Source organism: Rhinatrema bivittatum, chromosome 3 (genome assembly GCF_901001135.1).
Source record: "Rhinatrema bivittatum chromosome 3, aRhiBiv1.1, whole genome shotgun sequence".
NCBI lineage: Eukaryota > Metazoa > Chordata > Amphibia > Gymnophiona > Rhinatrematidae > Rhinatrema > Rhinatrema bivittatum.
Window position 1 is genome coordinate 323,941,595 of NC_042617.1, and position 25,861 is coordinate 323,967,455.

General features: G+C 43.4%; 1 protein-coding gene across 1 annotated transcript in view; it reads left to right on the forward strand.

The window, feature by feature from the left end:
• The window catches only part of CD164 (CD164 molecule), a 104,083-nt gene that overhangs the window by 19,621 nt on the left and 58,601 nt on the right, over positions 1-25,861 (forward strand). The window contains exon 2 of the mRNA XM_029595296.1: positions 4,110-4,193. Coding sequence (XP_029451156.1) covers positions 4,110-4,193 — 84 coding nt within the window. The remainder of the gene's footprint in view (positions 1-4,109; positions 4,194-25,861) is intronic.

The window sequence follows — 25,861 nt, forward strand, 5'->3', positions numbered from 1 at the left end:
TTTACTGTGAGTTTTTGCTTCTACAGCCAACTTCTTTTCAAATTCTCTCTTAGCCTGTCTTATCAATGTCTTACATTTAACTTGCCAGTGTTTATGCTTTATCCTATTTTCTTCTGTTGGATCCTTCTTCCAATTTTTGAATGAAGATCTTTTGGCTAAAATAGCTTCTTTCACCTCCCCTTTTAACCATGCCGGTAATCGTTTTGCCTTCTTTCCACCTTTCTTAATGTGTGGAATACATCTGGACTGTGAAGTTATGGTATGGACATCTGAGAGAAGAAAAATGCAATAGCATTGCTATCAGTGTGTGTGTTTGTTTTTTCTTGCATCATGTTTATCAGTGGGAATGACCCAGGTGATTACGTCTTCATTCTCTACAGTTTCAGGATTGTGATCTGTTATGTTTGGCAACTCAAAGGGCTCCCTCAAGACACTGCACTTGCTCCCACCACTAACCACTACCAAAGGCCTTCTTTCACAGCAGAATGCCACCATCTCTGCATGCTGCTGACCCTGCCAAGCCACCGCCTTCCTTTCAGTGTGCACACATAATATAGGCCAGGTAGGGGCCTCCCAATGTCGGCCCAACCGGGCTATTTAAACAAGGGCCCTGCAGCATTATCTCGCCTCAGCAACGAGTCTTCTGCCTTGCGGTACATGTGTGCATGTTCCTACTTCCTGTTCTGTATTCTGGAGTCCAGCCCTGCCCTGTCAGTCTTGTCCAGTGTCTTCTACCCTTGGCCTGGCTCTCTGGATCTCAACATCTTGCTTAGACCTGACCACCATTGCCTGCTGCCTGCATCTGACCACTCTTACTAGCCTCCTTCCCTGACCTTGGCCTGTCTGCTTCCATTAGTCTGCAGCCTGCTCTGACCCCGGTTTGTCTTTTGGACTCTAGTTCTTTTCACTACCTTAGGGATATGCCTAAGTCCTCAATCTGCAGGGGGAGGTGGCTAGTATAAGTGAAGCTCTGGTCTCTCCCACTACAGGGTGCATAGGCCTTGTGGGTTTGCCCTCGAGGCTGCATTAGTTACACCGCAGCAGAGGGCTCGCACACCTATTGCCCTTCATAGTGATCCCAATGCTTTTCTGATGTTTGCTCATCCACTGGAAGGCAAATAATGCTACCTCCTCTTTTTGGTATACAAGTCTTCTGACAGCATGCACACAATGTGAACCCATTCCCAGCTCTGTTAAACAGAATTTGCATTAGCTTTGGTGTTCTGTGCCGGCGATGAACCATTTTTCTCTGTTCAGTCCTGTGCTACATTTCTCAGTCTCATCTTTAGGTTTAAGTTCACCTTAACGATTCCTTTATCAGGTATTGATCTGATTGCCATTACAGCAGTAACAGTGTATTTGTGCTTTAGTGACATTTTTCTTTGTTGGCTGATCCAGTTGTTTAAAGGGCTTTTCCTCTTGTGTTGCATGTTTTGTTGCCTTTCCACAGGTGTGCTGTTAAATTCTCACTCATTCCTTTTGCTTATCAAAATAATTGTCTATGCTCCAGGAAAGAGACTGATTTTAGTTGTTACCCAAAGTGCTGAAGTACAAAAATTATTTGTATCTGATGCTGTTAGGTATGCTTGGAGGCTTTTAATATCTCTGTAAGGCCCAAACCACTTTCAGCTCTTGGAATGGGTTTTATTTTGCATCTCATCTGTTTGAGATTATGGTGGCCAGTCCACAATTCCCAAACCAGTAGCAGTGCAAAGATTGCAGGTTGATAACTTGTATCTTGTTAAAGCACTTTTCAATATCAATTTCAGTCTTGTACTCTTTGCTAATCTTGGTAATGTGTGCTAGATTGTACCTTTTTAACTTCATCTTTTTAGATTATTGTATTTGCCTTTCTGTTTAACTTCTGTTAATTTCAGCTGTGATGTTATCAGCTTTGCTTTCTTTTCTTTAAAGAAGGGCATGTTTGGAAGACAAATCTCATATGAAACTGTCAACTAGTCGGGGGTTCTGCTAAGTGGTCACAGGACTGTAAAGCTTCAAATCGTCCACAAACAGTAGATGTGGTGATTAATGAATGTCTCTGCCATAGTCCCAGGAATTAAGAGTATTTGGATTCAGTGCCAAACTAAACGAGTGAGTGGGAATATCCCTGAAATACTCCTCACTGGATCTTAATATTAGGAATAATATGTTCCATGAGAGGAGTCTGGCACGTCTTCATGTTGAACTTGGTGTACTTGAGGAATGCAGAATTCACTCTCTACTCTTTACATTTTGCTTGTATTCTGTCCATAGCAACCAGGCTGCACTAGGCACATTACATGTAAACAGCACATTTCAGGGCCACTTATTGAAGAGTGCAGGATGCTCTCAAAAGCTTTAATCAATCGTTATCCTGAGCTTTTGACTTCTCGTACAGCTGGTCATGATGGCTTTATTCAGAATCCACTGGTCTTTGGTTCCCCATGTCATGAACTTAGAATATGAGGTCTCTTTGGAAGGAGAAGCATGCTTCCTAATATCCATTGTGTGTGTGTGGGGGGGGGGGGGGGGTCTGGCTGTCTGAGCAGTTGGTATTTGCAGTTTACTAGGTCTTGATGGGGAAAATGTTGAATGTCAGAGCCAGAAATTGGGTGCTCTAACTTGGTTTCTGGTGCTTGGTTTTGTTCAAGCCATTCCATAGTTTTCATATTTATTTGCCTTTTCCTTGTTCTTCTATACTCCTGGTTAGCCTTCCTCTTCTCTGTTTAAAGATGTTGTCACTTACATAATACTTTCCCTTGGTATCTTTTTCTGTAGCATAAAAAAGCCCATTTCATTATCTTCAGGGGGTCCCTGTAACCACCTTGTCATAATACTTTCGTTAGCTGCTATGGTCTCTTTCCTGCGGTCCATTGCTTATAGCTGTGCTAGGGATGCTTTCTGAAGGGTCCGCACTGTTACCGCTATCGTTAGTCCCGACTACTGAAAAAAGTGGGTGATGTGTGGCCATTATGGAACTATTTTCCTTCCCTTCAGATTTCACTAGTAGTGCTTGCCTTGCTGAGACTTCTGTAGATGTTAAGCAAGGTTTCCAAATGAAGGTACTCTGCAAGAGTAAGTAAGAGGAATGTATTCACGGATACTTCTTAGAGGTCTGCAGAGGTTGGTGCTTAGATCTATCTCGGGGTGAGTTGCATTCATGTAGTGTAGGAACCCCCTCCCTTGCACAGAGGGCCTATGATCTAAGGTCACAAGGAGCAGCAGTGGGATTTGAGCTTTGGCTAAACTGGTTCATAGCCACCGGGCTACTTATTCCTTTGCAGGAACATTCTTTTCCTTTAGCACACTTAACTTGGCTTGTTTATTACAATATCTTCAAGATTGTGGCTGCTTCCCCTTGTCCCTGGAAGCAGCAGTTCTAGTCTCCTCCAGCCTACTTTGAAGTTACCAGCATTAGGTTAAAGTTGCTGCCAGGGTTTCTGGTGCTGAAGCTGTTAGCATGTATAAATGCTTTTATTTTAATTGGGTATTTGCAGGTGTCTCCTGTCTGGGGTTTCTTATCGTGTCTGACATGTCCCTCAAACTCAGCAGCCAGTGAAATCATTATATAGTGTTTGTAGACTTGACTTGGATGTGGCCCAAGGTGCATTTCAAATAGATGCAAAGTGACAGGAGCAAAGGGCGTAGCCTGAAGAATGTATGAACCTGGTGTGTGTGCCAGTGTGTTTAATGAGAAACCAAAGTCAACAGGTGGAAGGCCCAAGCAGATCTCTAGGGAGCAGCACCTCTGGCACAGCTTTACTTGTTTCGGAGGAATAGCAGGTAGGAGCTCCGTCTGAGGTGGGACTGCCTAGATGTAAACTGATGCCTCAGCCCATCCTGCTCGGCTGTACCATGCCACTGGCTCATGTTTGTACTTCTGTTTCTGTAGATGAGTATCATCAAAACTCCTCCCTCGCCAGGTTTTCCAAAGTTATCTGGTAAATAGAAATTTAAATATCTATCAAAATGCTTTGAATTGCTTGAACTGTACTCTTAAGTAGGTGAAATGAGCATGGTTCCTCCTTACAAAATTAGCAAAGTCTGGCTCTTAAAATTGTGAAAGGGATTTAAAGACCTACTGACTTTTTATATTTATAATGTGAAACTATTTTTCTGTTTTTCAGCTGACTGTGGAAACTTCACATCCTGTGAGCAGTGTCTTGACCAAAGCCATAATGTAAGCTGCCTGTGGGTACTATGTTTGAACGGTAAGTAGGAAGAGATTGGGGAAGCCTGGAAGGAGCAATGCCATATGAAATGCAGCAGCTAGTGCTTTCTGCAGCACGGAGACAACTAACCCAACTTCCAACAGCTGCTCTCGCTGGCCAAGCCTATTGTATAGACTTATTTTATTTTTAGGGGCAAGGCCCATCACTGCTTGAGTAATTTTGTGGCAATATATAAACACTTGATTTTGCTGTGTGCTGGAGATTTCTTTGCTGGGATTGGGGAGAGCCTTCCACTTATGCACACACTTGTGTTTTTTTTCTGAAGCCTGCACATTTATTCAGAACTACCCAATCAAATCAGCAGGTGTAAAAGTGCAGGTAATTTCCTGGGATAAGGTTCAAAATGAAAGTGTGCATGCACTTTCACTTTGAAACTGGGGAAAACTTCATGCAGGTAGTTAGAAAAATGACCCACTGACAACTGATTTCTTGGTGGTTTTGCCTTTTTTGAAAAGTGACTCTCATGTGTATCTGAATACTATTTGGACTACCCATGGTCTCCCTAATGAATACAAAATTTGTGTAACCATGTGCTATTGTCTAATTAGTGTTTAAGCATTTGTAGACCTTAAGGTAGCATCTTACTTGGGTGACATTTTGGTGTCATGTGCAAGACTGATTTCATATTTCAGCATGGTTACTATGTTTACAGCTGCCACTCAAAACTGGTTACAAGATGATAGCAGATATAAAGGACAGTGTCTTAATTTACTCTGACAGGGAAGCATGTTTGTGAACCCTGCAACAGACTGCAGAGGCTTAAATGTTCACATCTCCAAGCAGAACAGTCAAAGTAATGGCACTGCTACCTCAAATCTACACTGAGACTGCAAAGATGTGCTTATGTTTTGCACAGGAATTTTCCTCCTCCTGTAGCTTCCAGTTCAAATCAGAACAAGCCTCTGGGATATTTTACTTTAATTTTCATATGCCCCCCCCACCACCTCAGCTGGAGGCATGCACCAGGACGTCTTGTAGAGCATGACAATCAGTTGCTAGGTGCTGTGTGCAATGATGGGGACTCCCATCTCCCTAGTTCTGAGTGCTGCCTCCACATGGTGATGCATGCTGGGCTGGCCCCCATAGACCAACTCCCAGGCTCGCTACATGTGTTGACACTATTCATAGAACAGGGAGAGCTGATCTCGTAAGAGCCCATGTCTGTCGGTGAATCCTGACCACATCACCAGGAAATATGCTTCCCATAGGCTCTTTCTTGACAAATTGTAAGCTTCATGGAGCAGGTACTTTTTTTTTTATATGCAGGGCTGTACAAATACATCTAGTGATTTATAAATGATACAGTACTAATACTAGGGATCATTAGATAATTTGTGAAAAGGAAGCAAGGTTCTGCTGTGTTAATTACTTGCAAGCAATACAGTAGGACTTGCTGACTGTTGGCCAAACAGTTCTTGTAGATCTGATGAGCAGGGAGGTTGGATGGTAAGTCTGCACCCATACTTCATGATGGCAATGATGATTCCTTCCCTTGCCTCGTTTCATGGTAAATACTTTTTTGACATAACATCTGTAGGTGGTGGTATCCTCATCAGTCACATTGCACGCTGGATGGTCTCTATGAATTGGTTCACAAACAGATGTCTCACATTGCTTTGGCCTTGTACTGTTTACACACATGGAAGCGAGGGACAGATTTTGGTGTGTCTTGTTTGTTTTATTTTTAGTTAGCATTGGCATTTGCTAGTATACAACTTGTCCAGCATGAGTTGACGCAGATGTTAGCATGAGTAATTGTTTTCATCCTAGGGAATTGTCTGAAACATTGCCCTTGTATCATTAAAACTTCTGTAAAACCAAACTCAAACAATCTCTGATCTCAGAATAGCAAGAGTACTAGGTAGTGACTGGAGCCAGAAGCATGGTACGAGCTCACCTGGAGAGAGGAAAGGGGGGCCAGAGGTGGCATCAAAAGCCCAGTAAGATGAGGCTTGAGGATCTAAACGTGGATACCTAAGAGGGGATAGGATACCTCAAGTATGTATTTCTTTAGTGGCTTGCTTCCTCAGATTGGACCCAGAAAACAAGGAAGATCTATCAAAGCCATGAAGTAAACAAAAAAGGGGGATATCTCGAATCCTTAAATACTTTATTATAAATTGCTCAATAGCCCGACTCAGCCAAGTTTCACCACATAAAACAGGCTGCTTCGGGGGCTAAAAGATATAAACAAAACACAGTATGAGATCCTACATTAATATAAATAATGTGAAACAATACTCATAACAATGAAAACATTAATAAACTGGGAAAATGACATACAGTATTGTGGAGAGGGACATGTACATAAACATAGGAAAAGATTAATATCTGGACTAGATACCTGTATGAGCCCTGTCTATCAAACTGTCTTGGTAACCATCTATTGGTATCATTAATATAATGAAAAAACAAATTTATTTTTGGAAATCTAACTTTTTTTTAGAGTAAAAATGTTTTGAAAATATATTCATAAATTTTTAAAATCTTTTTACCCAGTCTAATCATGCTGCAATCTTAACTGGTTATTGTCACTTGTCAGATGCATCATTCTAGGAGTATGAGACTACTTTGGAAAGAGTATACACCATAGTGTACTATTAGCCTTGGAAAAAATAATAAAATCAGTATTAAACACTAGAAGCACTAATGTCAAACTTGACAGTGACAAATGTGACAAAGAAAGTGGGTAGTACAATTAAAGGATGTGAAGGAAAACCATACCCTGGTGTGCTGTTGTAAATATTGTATGCAGTCAAAAACTCTGATTATGCAATATATGAAGACAGCCCCAAAGTTATGTTTACTGTGGGTTTATCGCCGGTGACACATTTACTCTGAATAAGTACAAAATTAAAAAAAAAAATTATTTTGGGCATATTTAATGGATAAAACACCAAATCTGATTCCTCATTCTGTATTATACGGCATGACAAATGTACAAGTACCGGTAATCAAAGCAGCAGTATTCTAAACATATATCCCTCAATATTGAAACTACAGTGTATCACGATATCTTAATTGATCATGTTTATATGGAACATTAGGTGTTTAGTTACAATTACACATAATTGCTTATTTTTCAAAAACATACCACTCGTGTAGTTAGTAAAATGTGCCACCTGGTTGCCTTGTCATGCTGCTGCTAGCTAAAGCAATAGTGGATTAATGAACAGAACCTTAAAACTAAACATTGTGTATGGTGCAGTATTCAACATATAAATTAATCTAAACAGCATTTACACAGATTCTTGAGTGCTTACTTTTTTTTTTATTTTATTAAAGTTTTCAGAAGTAATATAAATGCAACATACATGACAGTGATAACTATGTATAGTATTGCTGATGTTATAATTATCACAACATCATGAGCTTCATATCTGTACTTCATCAATATATTCCCAGCGTTGAACCGTGAAACCCCCTCCCCCCTGTTGCTGCGCTACAGGTGGTCTCTTACCTTCCTCCCGGAGGCCACTTCGAAGCCAGGGCCTCTCCTGTGCACCATCCGGGACTTGCTCCAGGGCCTGAGAGGCCTAGCTGTTCCTGTGGCTTGCATGCCTCTGTGTTTGGACTTCCTGTTTGGCGATGCCCTTCTCCTAGGGGCCGGCCCGCAGCTCTCTACACCATTTATAGGGCCAGCGGTGGGCGGTCCTGGCAAGCTCCTCCCAGGGAGTTGCCTTCTACCTCCAGTATTTAAGGACTTTCTTGTCATTTGCAACTGGCCTTCGGATAGGGCTCTACAGTCGTCTGTAACCTTGCCGATCCAGGTCCTCCGTGATCGCCTATGCCTTGATGGGTCCCTGTCCAGTGTCTCTGCCTTGATGTCCTGTTTGATGTCCGCTACCTGATGTTACTGATGTCTGCCTTGATGTGTTACCTGATGTCTGATCCAGTTCCTGCTCTTCCTTGTTGTCCTCGTCTGGTTCCTGAGCCTTCTGTCCTGTTGGGCCCTGGAGTGGCCAACAGGAGGGATTCGTCCCCCGGGCTCTTGAGCTTCCCTGCCTGCCAGCCGAAGGGGCTCCAGATGTCAGTATCCCAGCATCGGAGTTCCTGTTTGCCTGGATCTTCCCTGCACCCTCCTTTCCTCAGCGTGGTCCGCGACCAGCCTTCCTGGGCTGTGTAGGGCGCGTCTGGGACAGGGTGGTCCGCGACTCAGTCCCACGGGTGGGCTGAGTAGGGCGCCCTGATGGACAGTGCCATGTTTCCTTCCAGCCTTGTCTACGATGTCTGCACCTGCCTTGTCTACGATGTCTGCTTCAGCCTTTGCCCTGATGTCTCCAACGTCTTGCTTCAGCCTGTCTTGGATGTCTGCTTCAGCCCCCGTCTGACGTCTTCAGTGTAAAGGACTCTGTCTGCCCTCGCCTCTGTCCGGCCTGCTGCCCATTGCCGTTCCCTGCGGCAGGTCCGGGAGGACCGTTCATCAGTCAACTTCCCAGTGTTGGCTACCATGGGCGTGCAGGTCCGGCTGAGGGTCGGACTCTCTGCTTTTGTACCCGCCTGGCTTACCATGGCTGCCCAGCTCACCTCCCACGGTGTGGCTGGGGCTCCTCCCTAGCTTTTGCCGTGGCCCAAGGGCTCACCACCAGCTCGAGACGCCCGCGCGCGCTCGTAACACCCTCCCCCACAGGAACTGCCATTATTCCAAGTCCCAAGGTGGTGCTGCACAGGAAAGTTCTTTAGCATCTGTTCTTTAGGTGGTGTTAAGTTGTACAGGATGTGTGATCGATGATGCAATCTATTAGCAGTCTTACAGGTAGCATTACACAACTGAACGACATAAGTATGCAACAATATATAATAGAAGTGGATATAAGGCATAGTCCCCGTCCCCCCCCCCGATATACAGCTGAGTCCTGCAGGAGGTCTCTAGTAAGGTACAACACATGCAATACTTTCCATATTTGACAGTCTAGAAGGCTGTCAACTTATGTAGGAGTTTTGACTATAAAAGTGCTCATGGTGGGTTCCAGTCATGCATAGGTTGCCACACCTTATAGTAAGAAGCTAATCGATTATTTTTAAACTCCGTTAAATAATCTAACCAGTAACCCTGTATTTTAGCTATGACTTTGTCCATTGTGTGAATTGTAGTGGATTTCCAATATTGAGCAATTGTGCAAGATGCTATCAATACAAAAATGCACAACCTATGCTGGTGCCTGTCGAACCCATCAATAAGGGCATTTAAGAGCAGCCGCTGGTTTCCATGGGAAGTGTTGTGCCAGTAATTGACCTAGCCAACTCGCTATAGCTTGGCAGAAAACAACTATCTTGGGGCATGTCCACCAAATATGGAAATAGTTGCCAGTTCCACCACATGCTCTCCAACAGATGATATAGAGGGATATATCCTAAGTAAGCATTCAGGATCAAAGTGCCACCTATACAACATTTTTATAGCTATGCTCTTGTAATCTGGCGGAGAAAACGCCTTTGGCTCTCTGGAAGTTATCCTAGGTTTTTGCTGGGAGCAATTCCCCCAAATCATTCTCCCAGTTCAATATAAGAACATGCCATACTGGGTCAGACCAAGGGTCCATCAAGCCCAGCATCCTGTTTCCAACAGTGGCCAATCCAGGCCATAAGAACCTGGCAAATACCCAAAAACTAAGTCTATTCCATGTTACCATTGCTAATAATAGCAGTGGCTATTTTCTAAGTCAACTTAATAGCAGGTAATGGACTTCTCCTCCAAGAACTTATCCAATCCTTCTTCTTTAAACACGGCTATTCTAACTGCACTAACCACATCCTCTGGCAACAAATTCCAGAGTTTAATTGTGCGTTGAGTGAAAGAACTTTCTCCGATTAGTTTTAAATGTGCCACAAGCTAATTTCATGGAGTGCCCCCTAGTCCTTCTATTATCTGAAAGACTAAATAACCGATTCACATCTACTCGTTCTAGACCTCTCATGATTTTAAACCTCTATCATATCCCCCCTCAGCCGGCTCTTCTCCAAGCTGAAAAGTCCTAACCTCTTTAGTCTTTCCTCATAGGGGAGCTGTTCCATTCCCCTTATTTTGGTAGCCCTTCTCTGTACCTTCTCCATCGCAATTATATCTTTTTTGAGGTGCGGTCTCACCATGGAGCAGTACAGAGGCATTATGACATTTTCTGTTTTATTCACTATTCCCTTTCTAATTCCCAACATGTGTGGGGTAGGATGTGTCCTTGCAGTGCATAAAATTTGGTAGATCTTTGAGATTCCTTTTATTCAGAGAATCAGCATGAAGGCAGTAATTTTTCAAAAATATCTAGTTCCCCTCAATTTCCCTGTATTGCTAATAGCTTTAATAAAGTGACGAAGTTGTACATAAGCTAGAAATGTGAGGTCCAAATTATATTTATCTGCCAGTTGCTTCCAAGTTAATAGTTCCCCCCCCCCCCCCCCCCCCTTTTTTTGAAATAGGTGGCCCAGAGTAGTTAGGCCCACATCTTGCCATTTCTGAAAAGCTTGGGACTGATAGCCAATTGCAAATTCCCTATTATAAAGGAGGGATGTCAGATAAAAATAGGAATAATCCCCTACTAGTTTGGATTTCCATTTGTTCCAGACTTTCAAAGTGGTCTGTAGGGACCAGGGTATATTCACTGCACACTGCCTAGTGGTTCGTGGCTGCCATGGTAAAGTTCCAATGGGCATGGAGTCCGGCATAAATTGTTCAATAGCAACCCATTGCCTACATGTGTACACTCTCACTAAATCCAATATCACCCTCAACTGTGAGGCTGCGTAATATGTTTGCAAATCAGGAACCCCCAAGCCACCCTGGATCTTTTGGTTGAAACAATATACAGCAAGCCACTCTAGGAGGTCTTCGCTGCCACAATCAAAAATTTTTTCTTTTGGTGTTTTGGAAGAAAAGCTGGTAGAGTAGAAAACAAGTATAGATACCATGTGAATGAATCTGTCCATCTTTTGAATTAATGGAGTATAGTTAAGAGAGAACAGTTCTTCAACCTTAGAATTTAATTGAATACCCAAATATTTCAGAGATTGTTTGGCCCAACAAAGGAAATTGTCTGGCAAAATTTTTGACTTAAAGATCCCCCAAGGTGGTAATGTTCAAGAACTCAGATTTGTCAAAATTCACCTTGAACCCCCTAAACGACAAACTCCTGTTCCACTCCATGCAAGGAAGTGATTGGCTCAGCTAATGTGAACATAATGTCATCAGCAAATAGTGAAAGTGTATAGTTGGAAGTACCCAACTTTATCCTCTGTATGGCCTGCACTCAGGATGCAGAGGGTTTGAGAAACAAAGCAAAGAGCAAGGGAGATAAAGGACATCCCTGTCGGTGTCCTCATATCCACCATTTACTTTCACTATAGCTTTAGGGCCACTGTACAACTGTATTATCCACTGTGTGAAAAAGAGGCTGAAATTCATTTTAGTTAATGTGTGAAACAGAAAAGGCCAGTGAACTAAGTTAAACACCTTCTCTGCATCTATTGAGAGTAGGACTGCAGGTGTGCTCTTTGCCCACCATACTAAGTCTATGATAGGCAGCTGTCCTTGAGGGACAAAACCTACTTGGTCTGTATGAATCAATGACAGTAAATATAGATTTAATCGTAAAGCAAGTATCCTGGCCAGGATCTTTAAGTCTTAAGGAGATGGGTTTATAAGACCAGCACAGGGAGGGATCCCTTCCTGGTTTAGGTAGCACTGTAATGCCTGCTACATTGGATCAAGCTTGAAGGGGCCCCCTTCCCGAATATCATTGAAAGGCTCGGTAAGATAGGGAGCTAGAACATCTGAAAGGGCTTTATAATCCCCAGGAAGCCCATCAAGCCCTGGAGGTTTGTTAGATTTAAGAGTTTTAATAGTCATTTTCACTTCCTCTTCTGTGATGGGTCTATCAAGGACAGCTTGTTCCCCAGTCAGGAACTGTAATTCCACAGTATCTAGATATGTTTGAATGTCATGGGTCTGGATTTGAACATTAGGACTCTACAAGGTGGTATAAAATTCCGTTAAGCATTTATGAATCGCACTAGGCTCAGTGGTGGGTTTGCCACTTGAATCTTTTATTTTTGTAATACTGCTTTGTGCAGTGTGGGTCTTTAATTGGCGGGTTAGGAACTTTCCTGCCTTATCACCCCCTTCAAAATGTTTGCTTGGTTAGCTCGAATTGATGTAAAATTGTATTATCCTCTATAGCATGAAGTCGAAGCTTAGCCTCAGTTTTTTATAAACTGCTGAGGATTGGGACTGAAAGTGTTTAGCTCATTGATTTCTTTTAATAATGAAAGCCTGCACTTGTCCTTTAATGCAGCTGCTTTCGCAATCAGTGTCCCCCGGACTATTGCTTTAGAGCACTCCCATAGACAGCTAATAGAGTCTGTGGAGCAAGCATTAAGGTGATATTCCTGAATATGTCCTGCCAATATTTTAACAAACTGTTCCTCTCTGAGTAACGAGGTATTAAGTTGCCAAAAGGTCTGTCCGCCACACCCACCCCTAAGAGACAGGTCCACCCATTCTGCACCATGGTCAGACCATGTTATAGGCTCGATTTCTGATTGTTGCAGTTGCATCATTGGCATTTTATCGATTAAGAAGAAATCTATGTGTGAATAGGAATTATAGGGTGCAGAATAAGTGTAAGCCCTCAAAGAGGGATTGCATTGTCTCCAGGGATCAACCAAAGTCAATTCAACCATAATAGATCTTAGAGATCTGGCTTTCTGATTACACAGATTTTTATTCCTGGTTCCTTGATAAGTTTATTTTATTTATGCATTTCTTATATACCGTGAGTCAGAACACATGATTCTATCTTTACGGTTTACAATGTAGCTAAAAACAAGTAAGAAACATGATACAATAAAATTAATAAAATAATAAGAATAATTAGTTAAGTTAAACATAATACTAAAAGGATAAAATAGAAAGGAGCTCAATAGATAAGAAAATAGGAGAAATTTCATGTGGATTCCATCTTTCAGTGATCTTTTAAATCTCTGCTCCATAAGCTTCTTGAAAGCACCAGGCTTTCAGGTCTTTCTTAAATCGTTTTAAATCTTCCTGCATTCTCAACTCTGGAGGCAAGCTGTTCCAAAGTTTTGGTCCTGCGACCGAAATTGCCCTGTCTCTAACCTCACTCAGGCGTGCTGATTTTATATTTGGTATTGATAATAATCCTTTATTCCCTGTACGTAGGGTAGATTTAGGGAGTCCCAGCATGGTTGAATCGCAATAGTCCAGTCCTGTAAACACTAATGTTTGTAAAACATACCTAAAATTGTTAAATGACAGCAGAGGTTTAAGCTATCTAATTTGTGGTTCAGGTTTAAATTAAAATCCCCTCCCCATATTAGGGTACCTTCTCCATACTCATCCAGCAGCCTTTTAATCTGCTGGAGATAAAGATCCTGGCCATGTGTGAGAGCATAGGTTGACAAACGTGAAAAAATTTCCTTACCCATTTTAATCTTGAGAAACACATACCCGACCCTCTTACTTTGACACTGTGCTGAGTATCACAGAATGTTGTACCGGCACATCTAGAGTTTTTACTCGCTGCAGCAAGAAAGCCATGTGGAAAATCCTGAAATGCAAGTAGGTGTTCATGCCTTTTCCTAAGGTGTGCTTCCTGTACAAATGCAATTGTTGCTTTTAATTGTTTTAAATCTCTATGTAATAACTCATACAGGAAGCATCACTTAAGTTCTTTGACATTAAGAGTGACAATACCAATCATGAGTTACAACTTCAGTGACCTTTTTAAATAGCAAATGACCACCCCACTCTGTGAACCCAAAGGTGCCTGGAATTAGGCTTTCTGGATTTGAAGTCCCTGTTCTTGAGCTAGCATTCCCCTCCCATATGATCCACTTAAACACTATCATGGATCCCAATCTTGGAGCAGCTCACCCCTGGCTTCTGGGTGCCCTACCTCCACCCTCCCCCCACCCCACATTCAAACTTACATTAACTCAACATAGCAACCTCACATTTGTAAACATAAATTAGATCCCAATTCTATAGTACAAAAACATCAGAATTATAGCTCACTCATTCTTAGCTTCATCCTTGGTCAGATAAATTGTCTTGAGACTGCTGAGAGCGAGTTGCCATGCAGTGCTTTCCTTTTTCTGTTCACTGCCATTTTAGGGATGATTCCCTGCCGGTCATCGTGGTGGTTGTACCGGCAGCCGAATCTCAAGGCCTGCTTGTTGAAAAATGGCATTTGTTTCACCCACAGTCTTTAATCTGTTAGTAGTGTCTCCATGTTGGAAAGAGTGCAAACGGGAAGTTCCACATATATCGGATATCAGTGCGTTGCAGGGCCTCCGTTAGTATCCGTAGATTGTGTATCTTTTTCAGAGTGCTGGAAGCCAGATCTTGATAAACTGTATCGCAAGGTTATTCCAGCTCCATTGCTGCTTTTTTCCTGGCGATATTCAAAATAAGTTTTTTGTTGAAAACTGAGGAAATTTATGATATCCCATGGTTTGCCATCTCGGCGTGCACCGATGGATCTATGCACTTTCTCAAGCTTAATCTTTTCACTTCTGCTCTCAATAACTGGGTTGTTCTCACCCACAGCTTGAGTAAGCAAGAAGGAGCAAAATGTTTTGGTGATCGTGAAACAGAGAAATTAGCCATTTCGGGCAGCCCACAGATCTGAAGATTTTGAAGGCGGGACCTATTCTCCATATCTTCTAATTTTTCATTTAAGGCGCTTATCTCAGACTTATGATCCTTGGTATACTGTGTAAGACCCATTATAGCCATATCATGCTGCTCAACTCTGATTTCCATTTCGTCAACTTTCTGCCCGAGAGCCCGAAACTCTTCCCTTAATTTAGAGAAGGAGTTTAATAAGTCCTCTGTGCATTTTCATGTTGGCCCGGAGCTCCATAAACCACTCTCAACATGGTTTTGTTTGGCAGATCTGACAGGCTGGGTGCAAAGTCATTTGCTGTTTGTGGGGATAGGATCGGGGCCTCTGCTTCAATTTCCTCCATTTCCCCTGCCATGCAGTCTGTGATATCAGATCCGGTTTTCTGTAACTCCGATGCTATTCTGGTAAATGAAAACGTTTGGAGATCTGCTCTCTTTTCTTCAGCGACATTGAGCCTCCTAATGGTGCTTGGGCAGTGAGACAAATATGCTCTCCCCCCTGATCTCCATCAGGAACCCTGCCCGTTGACCTACAAAAAAAAAAACAAACTTAAAACTTGGCTATTCAGACAAGCCTTTCCCTAATGGATGACTCTGGTTTGGGCCCTCTCCTGCTGGCAGGATCGGCCAATTAGCTCTTTTTACCAGCCACTTTTTATCACCGATCGGTATTTCCTCTACCCACCCTTCCTCATACTCAGACCCCCACTCCTTGCGAAAGATTGTAAACTTCATTAGAGAACTAGCAGCCTCTCTGTCCCCGGGGGGGGGTAACCCTCTCACCAACCTACTACTATTTTCCTCACCTGATGTAATCTTTACTAATCTACTACTTTAAGAAATCCCCTCCCCCTCACAAATGAGATCCTTATCCTCCCCCTGCCGTTGAAGTAACCCTGTGTTCATTTCAGTTCTGACTCACGCTTGTATGTTTAAATTATTTTAGCACTTCATTCATGTTCACTTCAGTTTCAGTTCCGTCTCACGTTGTACGTTACTTGAATTGTTACTAGTCTGTATTTTATATCCCGGGTCCTAGTTCAATGTAACCCCTGTTCTATGTAATGTTCTAATAATTTTTCGCTGTAAACCGATGTGATATGTATTTTTACTTGAATGTCGGTATAAAAAAGTTCTAAATACAAACAGAATATTATAGCTCACGATTCACTGTACTGCGGGTTAGTGAGGTGGGGGAATACCAGAGCTTCAGGCAAAGGCATCCATCTTGCCTAGTGGCAAACAGCACCCCCTCTTGAGAGGTTATTTTTAGTAACACAAAGCTATTTACATTTTTGTCTGGCACGTCTCAATAGAATAAAATCACTCATCTGAATAGTCAGTGAGATGTGCCACCAGATCGCTTTGTCTAAATGGAGTTTTCCCAAGTCCTTAAATATAATTGCACAGAAGTACTTATATTTTATCTAACATATATCTTGGAAAAATAAAACTAGTCTGAAATTCTTAATGAGATTTGCCACGGGTCACTTTATCATACCACCGTTAAGTTTAGTAATAGTGAAATGGTCGGTGGGACCATTCAAATAAATGCTGTTTGGTGCCAAAATTGCTGTCAATCATTCTTTGAGGAGTGGGGACAAAATGAAATCTGCACTGAATCTTGCTATAATTGTCTGAAACATTGCCCTTGTAGCATTAAAACTCCAGCAATCTCTGATCTCAGAATAGCAAGACTATCAGGCAGTGACTAGAGCCAGAGGCATGGTAAGACCTCACCTGGAGAGAGGAAAGGAGGGTCAGAGGTGGCACCAAAAACCCATTAAGATGAGGCTTGAGGATCTAAACATGGATATTTAAGAGGGGATAGGATACCTAAAGTATGTATTTCTTTAGTGGCTTGCTTCCTCAGATTTCATCTCCTGCTTCTGGGTTCTCATTTCTATGCTCGTTTACTCCATCTGTGTCTCCTATCTCCCCTCTGAACCCTCCACCTCTCCTTACCAGGTCCTTGTGCTGTTCAGGCTCTGCAGCTCTGATTCTCACAGGCTTGACTTTGCCCAAGGTGTCTGATAGGACAGTGAAAGCTCTCTGCATTGCTGACTGGGATGCAGAAAGACTGCTGAAGAAAAGCCTAGAACCTTTTTTTTTTTTTTTTTTTTTTTTTTTTTTTTTTTCTTTTCTCCAAAAGCTCTTTGATTTATTAAGCAATGACTGAGTATGGAGTATTGTCTAGTAATTCTGAATTTAGTGCTTGTTTTCGGCTCTGTACTGTTTCTGCCAAGGGATGTGGAGTGTCATTAGAAAGCTTAGTTTCAAAGTAAATAAATTACGTGCATAGACTTCTCTTGCTTTGTAGATAATCTGCTCCTAATCCTTTCTGTTCATCTTTGGATAATAAAACATTGAGCCTTGAAGCAGCTAATTGACCTCTCCTAATCCTTCAGCATGTCTTCAGGGGTGTGGAATTAGATTAGTCTTGGTAGGTTTGTGTGACTGACAGTAATAGGTCACACTCTTGTGGGCTAAAATGTAACCCAGCAGACCTGGCTTTGGTGCTTCTTGTAAACATGAGCCTGGAGGCGGTGATGTGACTTGCCTAGGGTTGCTCAGTGAGTAGCTGGATCGGGGTCATAGGCCTGGAGTCTTTGTTTGCAGCCATGCTGGAAACAACTCTTAAGCTCCCAGGTTCTGCATTGCAGGGACTTGTGCTTCTAAGGCTGTAGCACTCCACATTTTTGGCTATGTGCTGGCATAACTACTAGTAGCCTGCTGCACTTTTGTTATTGCCACTGTCCATGAGTTCTCAGCACTTTCTCTTGTTTAATAGGACTGCCTCCTGAGTGTTCTGTCTCTTTATAATGTACAGCTCTTTGGTATTAGGCAGTCAGGTCTGCTTGTCATCAACTTAGTTTTGTGGTTCCTATCGTTCTTGTAGGATTGCAGGAAGTGAGTTTTTTTTTTTTCAAAGCTTAGTTGTGCACAGACTGCAGGAGTACATACATTGTGATAATGCATCTTGTTTTGATAAGAAATGGGCATGTCAATTGTCTGGGTTTTGGGGCCTGGCTGTTTTAGTGGTTAGAACAATGGGCTAAAAACCAGGGTTTAAATCCCTCATAGACCATACAGCCCATCTAGTCTGCCTCTCCATGTCTCCTGCTCAACTTTAGTGTCCCTTCTCCTCCCTCAGATCCTCTGTGCTTGTGCCATGTGCTGTTGAATTCTGCTACACTGGAGACAGTTATTGCATATACCACCATTTCTGTAAAGAGATTTATATAATTTACTCAAGTCTAACCCTTTTCACTCATCCCATTACCCCTCGTTCAAGGGCCTCGTGTGCATTGATACCTCAGAGGTCTTTCATATCTCTCATCTTCTTTCCTCCAGGGCACTCATGTTTTGATCTTTATGCTGTATAATTGAAATTTTAGATGTCCTCTGGAACAACTCCATTCTGTCTATATCCTTTTGAAGGCGTAGCTGATAGAATTGTACACTATTCCAAATAAGGTCCCACTAGCAGCTTATACAAAGGCAATGTTGCCTCATCCTTCTTACCAGCTATTTCTCTTCCTATGCTCCCAAGCATCCTTCTGGCTCTTGCCATCCCTTTTGTGCCTACCTGTTTGGCCAGTCTTCCCAGCAAGCTTCTTATGGTAGTATCTGCTGCACTGCACAGGCTACCTCCATGTTTTTCTCAAGGGTAGTAACTGCTACTCCATGCAGTTACCCTTACAAGGCTTGGGGGTATTATTTACAATCAAAATCGAGCAACTGTCAAACCCATAAAAGACTGCCAGCAACATTTTTGAGGTGAGGAGCCTTCTTGAAAAATTTGGACAATGCTGCTACACTTGCTTTGCTTTTGGACTTGATCATAGAAGCAGTCTTTTGCTTTTTCCTTTGTCTCCGTATCAGCACCCCAGACCTGTTTTGGTTGTCAATTGAATCCAATTCCCCTCTTCCCCCTGCCATCAAAGCAGAGAGTAATGATAGCGTTGCATCAAAAGTATCAAGGCTTATTGGTTAAGGGTAGCATCCCCATGCCTTCTAAGGGTAATAACTGCCACCGAGCAGGTTAGTCCCATACTCACTCCTTCCTTCATTTCCATCCTCTAGCCTTTAGGGGTCCAGTTTGTCCCATGCCCTTTTGAATTCTTTAACTGTTCTTGACTTCACTTCTGGAAGGGCATTCCAGGCATCCACCACACTGTCAAAATATTTCCTGCCATTGGTTCTGAGTTGTCCCCACTGGAGTTTCATTTCATGAACCCTAGTTCAGCTAATTTCTTTCCCATGGAGAAGGTTTGAAGCTTATGCATCACTAAAACCTTTCAGGTATCTAAAGGTCTGTATCTCCCCTGCACCTCTCTTCCAGAATATAAATATTTAAATCCTTCAGCCTCTCCTCATAAGTCTTCCGATACTGACCCCATGCCATTTTGGTTGCCCTTCTTTGGACCATCTCCATCTAGTTAGTTTGTGGGTTTGTTTTTTTTTTGTTTTTTTTTTTAAGAGGTTTCCAGAACCGAACACAGTACTCCAGGAAGGCCTCACCAAGGACTTGTACTAGGGCATTATCACTTTTTTATTTTTTTTCTTACTGGTTATTCCTCTGTGCAGCTCAGAATTTTGCCTATAGTTAATACCTTGTCCCATAGCAGCAAAGCAATCACCCCAGGATCCCTCTGTCTGTAGTTAAATGGCAAAACTCAAGACTAAGAATAACATTTCTATTTTATCGATTTAACCATTTAACTGTTTGAATCTCTATCCCAGATCAGCAGCAGAGGTCGGGCTTCACCTTGGTCTGCAAAATTAAATTCTTTAAATTCAAAAATAGCATTGAAAAAATATGTACATAATCTGGACCTGCCAAACACTCCTTTGATCATATTCTTGGAAAAGTAGGGCACATCTATCCTTACATTCTTTATCCTGCTGCATATATAAAATATTTAAAGCCTTTTCTATATCCAAAGGTGAGGAGAGGTAACCGGCTAAGCCTTCACTGGTTCCCAATATTTGAATAAAAGGAGAAGGTGCTCTCAGTCCATCAATCAGATGTGATGGGGCCTCTGACTAGATAACAGCAGGTATCCTTATTTTACATGTACAACAGCTGAAAGACATGACTGGGTGAATGCATTTAGTTAAGGACAGGCAGTAAAATCCAGGAAGTGTGAACTTCATTTTCCTTTTGCCCTACTAGAATTTCCTTGATGTATACCTCAAGTGGTGCTGCATGAACTTTTTTTTGCAAGCTGAAGAACACGTCTATATACAGATCTAGAAGTCTTAGGAAAAAAATGGCAGTTAGTATGTATAGCACTGAATAAAGAAGAAATTGTAGTTACCCAATGCTGACTGGGTAAATGTCACATCAGGACATGCTAAGGAGATAACATTTCTAGATGAAATAAATTACTTCATGGACCAGCTGACACAAGAACAGACAAGGGAGGGGAGCTGTTTTAGACCTAATCTTAGTAGAACATGATTTGGTGAAAAGTAACTTATGATCACTGTTGCTCTAACATGACCAAATTTCTTGATAACTGGAGGGAGGACACTAAATCTACTGTAATAGCATTTAACTTTCAAAAGGGAGATCATGATAAAATGAGAAATGGTTAGGAAAAAAATGAAAGGAGCAGTTGCAAAAGTTTACATTGGGCATTGGAAGTTCTTTAAAAATAGCATCTTGGAAGCCTGAACCAGATGTATTCTATGCATTAAAGTGGAAGGTAGGCTAAACTGCTGGCTTAAGAGGTGAGTCTATTCTAGTTAAAAGCACTTATTTTTTTCAAAAAAATGAAGTGATCTGAATGAAGAAAATAAAACAGCATAAGCACTGGCAAGTTAGATGCAAAGCATTGATATAGAATGCAAATAACTTAAAGCTTATAGTGAAAGCAAAAACTTTTCAGGTAATGCAAGGGAGTCAGTTGGCTTACTCAATCAAGGGGAAAAAGGGACATTAATGGTGGAGAAGGCAGTGACAGATTAAATGACTACTTTGCTGCAGTAAATACCCATGCCAGAAACATTTAAGTGGTGATTCAGGTGGAATCGAGGTGGCAGCATGTTAGAGGCTGTGTTTGGCTGCTCCTACCGACCTGAGGAAGTTTCTTCATAGAATTTCATTAAAAAGAAAATGCCTTCCAAGCATGAGGATAGTAAGGGTTTATCCCCTGGAAACACTTTACCCTATGGGCCAACAGCTGATAACTACTTACATCTCCTTGTCGACTTGTAGCCAAGTCCATAAACAGCACTGACTGATCCATGGGGGTAACCTGCACAGCATGGGAAGCTTGCTGGGCAGACTGGATGAACCGCCATTTTGTTTCTGTTGATCATTTTTAGCTCCCATCACATGCAGCTGTTTTGGATTATTGCATGGCTCTGCACTTCTTGGCAGTTAATCCCAGCTTTAGTCCTTCTCATAGGACAAGCAGGATGGTAGTCCTCATATGGGTGACATCACAGGATGGAGCCCAATCATGGGACACTTTTGTCAAAGTTTCTAGAACTTTGACTGGCCCCTACTGGGTTTGCCCAGCATGGCACCAACCCTGCAGCCAGCAGGGGTCCCTCTTTAGTCTTTTTTTTTTTTTTTTTCTGCGCAGCAGTAGCCATGTGGTTAAGGAGCTCTACAAGGATTCCTGACAGGAATTTTCCTCACGGAATTATTTAAAGTTAAATTGCCCCCACAGGGGTCCCTCCGTTAACTTTTTTTTCAGTCCGTGGTACTCTGTAAGTTTTTACCCATTTTCTGTCTATTACCGTAGAGTTTGGCCCTCGCGGCCTACTGGCCATCGACCGTACCGAAGCTCGATTTTTCTATGGCCATGGCGTTGGGGTTCCGTCGGTGTCCAGACTGTATTCGTACCATGTCCATTACAGACCCGCATAAAGTCTGTGTAATGTGTCTTGGACGAGAGCACAATGTCTTGACCTGCACCAAATGTGCCCTAATGACACCAAAAGGGCGCAAGGCTAGAATGGAGAAGATGGGACTTCTCTTCCATACTCAAACCCCAACTCCGTCCATTGCATCAACGTCATCTGAACAGGCACTGTCAACGTCGCGTCAGCATCTACCACCAACCGGTGACCGCCCGCGTCGATCACTTTCCGGCCTTTGACACCCTCTTCTCCTCAGGACTGAGGGGATCATAAGGAGAAACCATCGCCATCAGCACCGAAAGTTTCGCACCATTGACCTTGTCATTGTCAGAGTCGCCGCCAAAGAAACCCCGTCCAGAAAAGGCACAGACTTTTTCAGTGACCGTTTCACCATGGCAATCGTCACCAGACAGGGCGTCAGGAGCCGCAACTCTGCCTCTAACAGTGGTCCCTCCAGCTATGCCTCTGCCTCCTTCTGTTCCGGAGCTGGGGCTGCTTGCTCCAGGTCTCCGAGAAGAACTGGACCAGATGGTTCAGGAGGCAATCTACAAGGCGATGCATCGACTCCAGGTTGCCCGGCACCGATATCTGTACCGATAGTGGAACCAAGATCTGACCCGATTCCAGCAGCATTGGCACCGTTGCTATCGAGGATGGAAGCGCTTATTGCCGCTTTTCCACCAGTGGACCCCGGGTCACAGATGGCTCCAGTGCCCTCCCCACTGACTTTATCATCGGGAGGAGAAACACCGTTCCGCATCTCTCGCATCTGAGTTCTGCCTCAGCTATCGAGATTTGATAGATACCTCCACCGGCGCCATCAATGCCAGGGCCTTCATTGCTTTTATCAGTGCCTCCGGTTATTCCTCCGATGCCTTCGGAGCCCAAACCAGGACTTTCTGGTATCCAACTATCCTGTCCCTCTACAGTTCCTAGAGAGACAGGTGCTGATCCTTATGATACCTGGACTGATTCTTCACCAGACACTGATGCTTTGCCTTCACCCACTGAAAGTAGAAAGCATTCTCCTCAAGAGGACCTCTTTCATAAATTTTGTGAAGGACATGTCTGAATTGGTCCCCTTCCAGTTAGACGGAACAGGACGACAGACATTAAATGATGGAGTTGCATTCAATTCCTGGACGCACCCAAGGAAATCACCTCCAAGTTCTTCTTGACCTTTTCAAAAAGAACTGGGAACATCCTGATTCCATTGCACCAGTCCACAGGAAAACTGACTCTACCTATTTTGGTGCAGTCAGTGCCAGGCTTTCAAAAGACTCAGTTGGATCACCAGTCTGTGGTGGTTGAATCTGTGCAAAAGAAAGCAAAAAGGTCAAACTCATACTTCCTTTCCCCCTGGCAAGGAGCAGAGGTTTTTGGATACCCTTTGTTGCAGAGTCTTTCAAGGATTAATGCTGATCCTCCGAATTGCTGCTTACCAACATTTTTAAGCAACTATAAGACTTGACAACCTCCATGCCTCAGTCACTTCCAGAAAACTTCCACACCCTACTTAAAGGTTTGGAGGCAGGCAAACATGAGATTAGATCATGTTACGATATCTTTGACACTGCAACTAGTGTCTGTAGCTGCTATTTCAGCAAGACGATAGGCTTGGCTCAAGTCTTCAGACATTTGTCCGGAAGTGCAAGAGTGGTTGACCTCCCCTGCATAGGAGACAATCTCTTTGGCAAGCAGATTCAAAAGACAGTGGTTGAACTAAAGGACCATCATGACTTTCAGATAGCTCTCCCTGATTCCTTCAGATTATCCTTCTAAACAGCCTTTCCGTAAGGACTCTAAAAAGTCTTTTCATAGACCAAAGAAGTCCTACCCGCCAGATGCTGGTCTGCGAGACCATTCCTCAGATCAGGCTCATCAAACCCAAAAGCAAAAGCAACAGACAGCCCCCCAACCGGGCCCTGCTTCTGGTTTTTGACTCTCGCATAGAGGGCAGCAGCCAGATTCCATTACCAAATGTCCCAGTGGGAGGCCGCTTGTGCCATTTCAACAACATATGGCAATCAATCACCTTGGACCACTGGGTCCTAGCAATTGCTCAAGGCTATCATCTCAACTTTCTCTCCATTCCTCCGGATTCCCCACCTCTAATGACATGGAAAACATCCAACCATTCATTGCTCCTGGAGCAGGAGGCCTCCCTCCTACTCCAGTCCAGAGCAATAGACCAGTACCATTGCCTCAGCAAGGCCTCTGGTTCTATTCCCAGTACTTTCTAATCCCCAAAAGGTCGGGAGGCATCCGTCCAATTTTGGATCTGAGCCCTCAAGTACCTTCAGAGAAAAGTTCAAGATGGTAACCTTAGGCTCCCTGCTTCCTCTTCTTCAAAGAGGAGACTGGCTCTGCTCTCTCGACCTCCAGGACGCATACACTCATATTGCGATAATGCCATCTCATCGCAAATTCCTGAGGTTTCTCCTAGGCCCCAAGCACTATCAATACAGAGTGCTTCCATTCGGCCTAGCATGTGCACCACGAGTCTTTACAAAATGCCTCGTCATGGTTGCTGCCTTCCTCAGGATTCAAGGTGTTCACATCTACCCCTATCAGGACGACTGGTTAATCAGGGCTCAGACTCTGCAATCCACTCTGTCATCCCTACATCTCATCTTAAACACTCTAATTTTTCTAGGATTTCTAGTCAACTATGACAAATCCTCCTTAGTTCCATCTCAAACCTTATCGTTCATTGGGGCAGACTTGGACACCTTACAGGCAAAGGCTTTCCTAACTCGACAACGAGCCCTCGCTCTTGTGTCTCTGGCGCATCAGCTGCAGTCTCAACGCTCGACAACTGCTCATCCTTCTAGGACACATGGCGTCCTCAGTTCAGGTCACACCAATGGCCCGCCTGGCCATGAGTCATGCAGTGGACTCTAAGGTCGCAATGGACACATTCCCTTCAGCCCCTATCAACCATTGTCCACATCAGACTCACTCTGTCTCTCGCCTGATGGACGAAGCACATCAATCTTCTACAGGGTTTGCCCTTTCAGGCACCAAACCTTCAAATAACTCTAACCACTGATGCTTCCAACTTCAGGTGGGGAGCCCATGTGGCCACTCTCCAGACACAAGGTTCCTGGTCTCCAGAGGAAACCAAACACCAAATAAATTTCCTGGAGTTACGAGCAATTTGATACACTCTGAGTATTTCAGGATCACCTGTCCAATCATGTCATCCTGATCCAGATGGACAATTTAGGTGGCCATGAGGTACATCAACAAGCAGGGAGGGACAGGATCCTACCTTCTTTGTCAGGAACCTGCACAGATATGGGCGGAGGCCCTCTCCCACTCAATGTACCTCAGGGCCACTCACTTGCCGGGAGTGGACAACGTGTTGGCAGACGAGTTGAGTAGCAACTTCCAACCACACGAGTGGTCACTAAACCTCTCAGTAGCGAACTCCATCTTCCAAAAATAGGGTTATCCTCAAATAGACCTCTTTGCGTCACCCCAGAATCGCAAAGTAGGCAATTTCTGCTCTCTCTCGCAGCCAACATTATCCACCAAGAGACATGTTCTCCCTATCATGGTCAACCGCTCTCCTATACACATTTCCTCCACTTCCACTTCTCTTGAAGGCTCTCGTGAAGTTACGTCAGGACAAGGGAACCATGATCCTGATAGCGCCCCACTGGCCCTGCCAAGTGTGGTTTCCAATTCTTCAGGATCTTTCCATTCGCAAGCACATTCCTCTAGGAACAGACCCATTTCTAATCACTCAAAACGACAGGTGCCTTCGCCACCCCAGTCTTCAGGCCCTGTCCCTGACAGCATGGATGTTGAAAGGTTAATCCTTCAGCCACTTAACTTTTCTGATCCATTCTCCCGTGCCTTGATTGCTTCATGGAAGCCTTTCACGAGAAAATCGTATTCCTACAAATGGAACAGGTTCGCGTCATGGTGCGCTTCTCAGGCCTTTGATCCCTTTACCTGTCCAATCCCAAAGTTTCTAGACTACCTCTGGCACTTATCAGTCAGGTCTTAAAACTTCCTTCATTAGAATGCATGTCTGTGCGGTAGCCGCCTTTCATAAAGGTATCGGATGTCCCTATCTCAGTACAACCCCTTGTCACACGATTTCTGAAAGGCTTGCTTC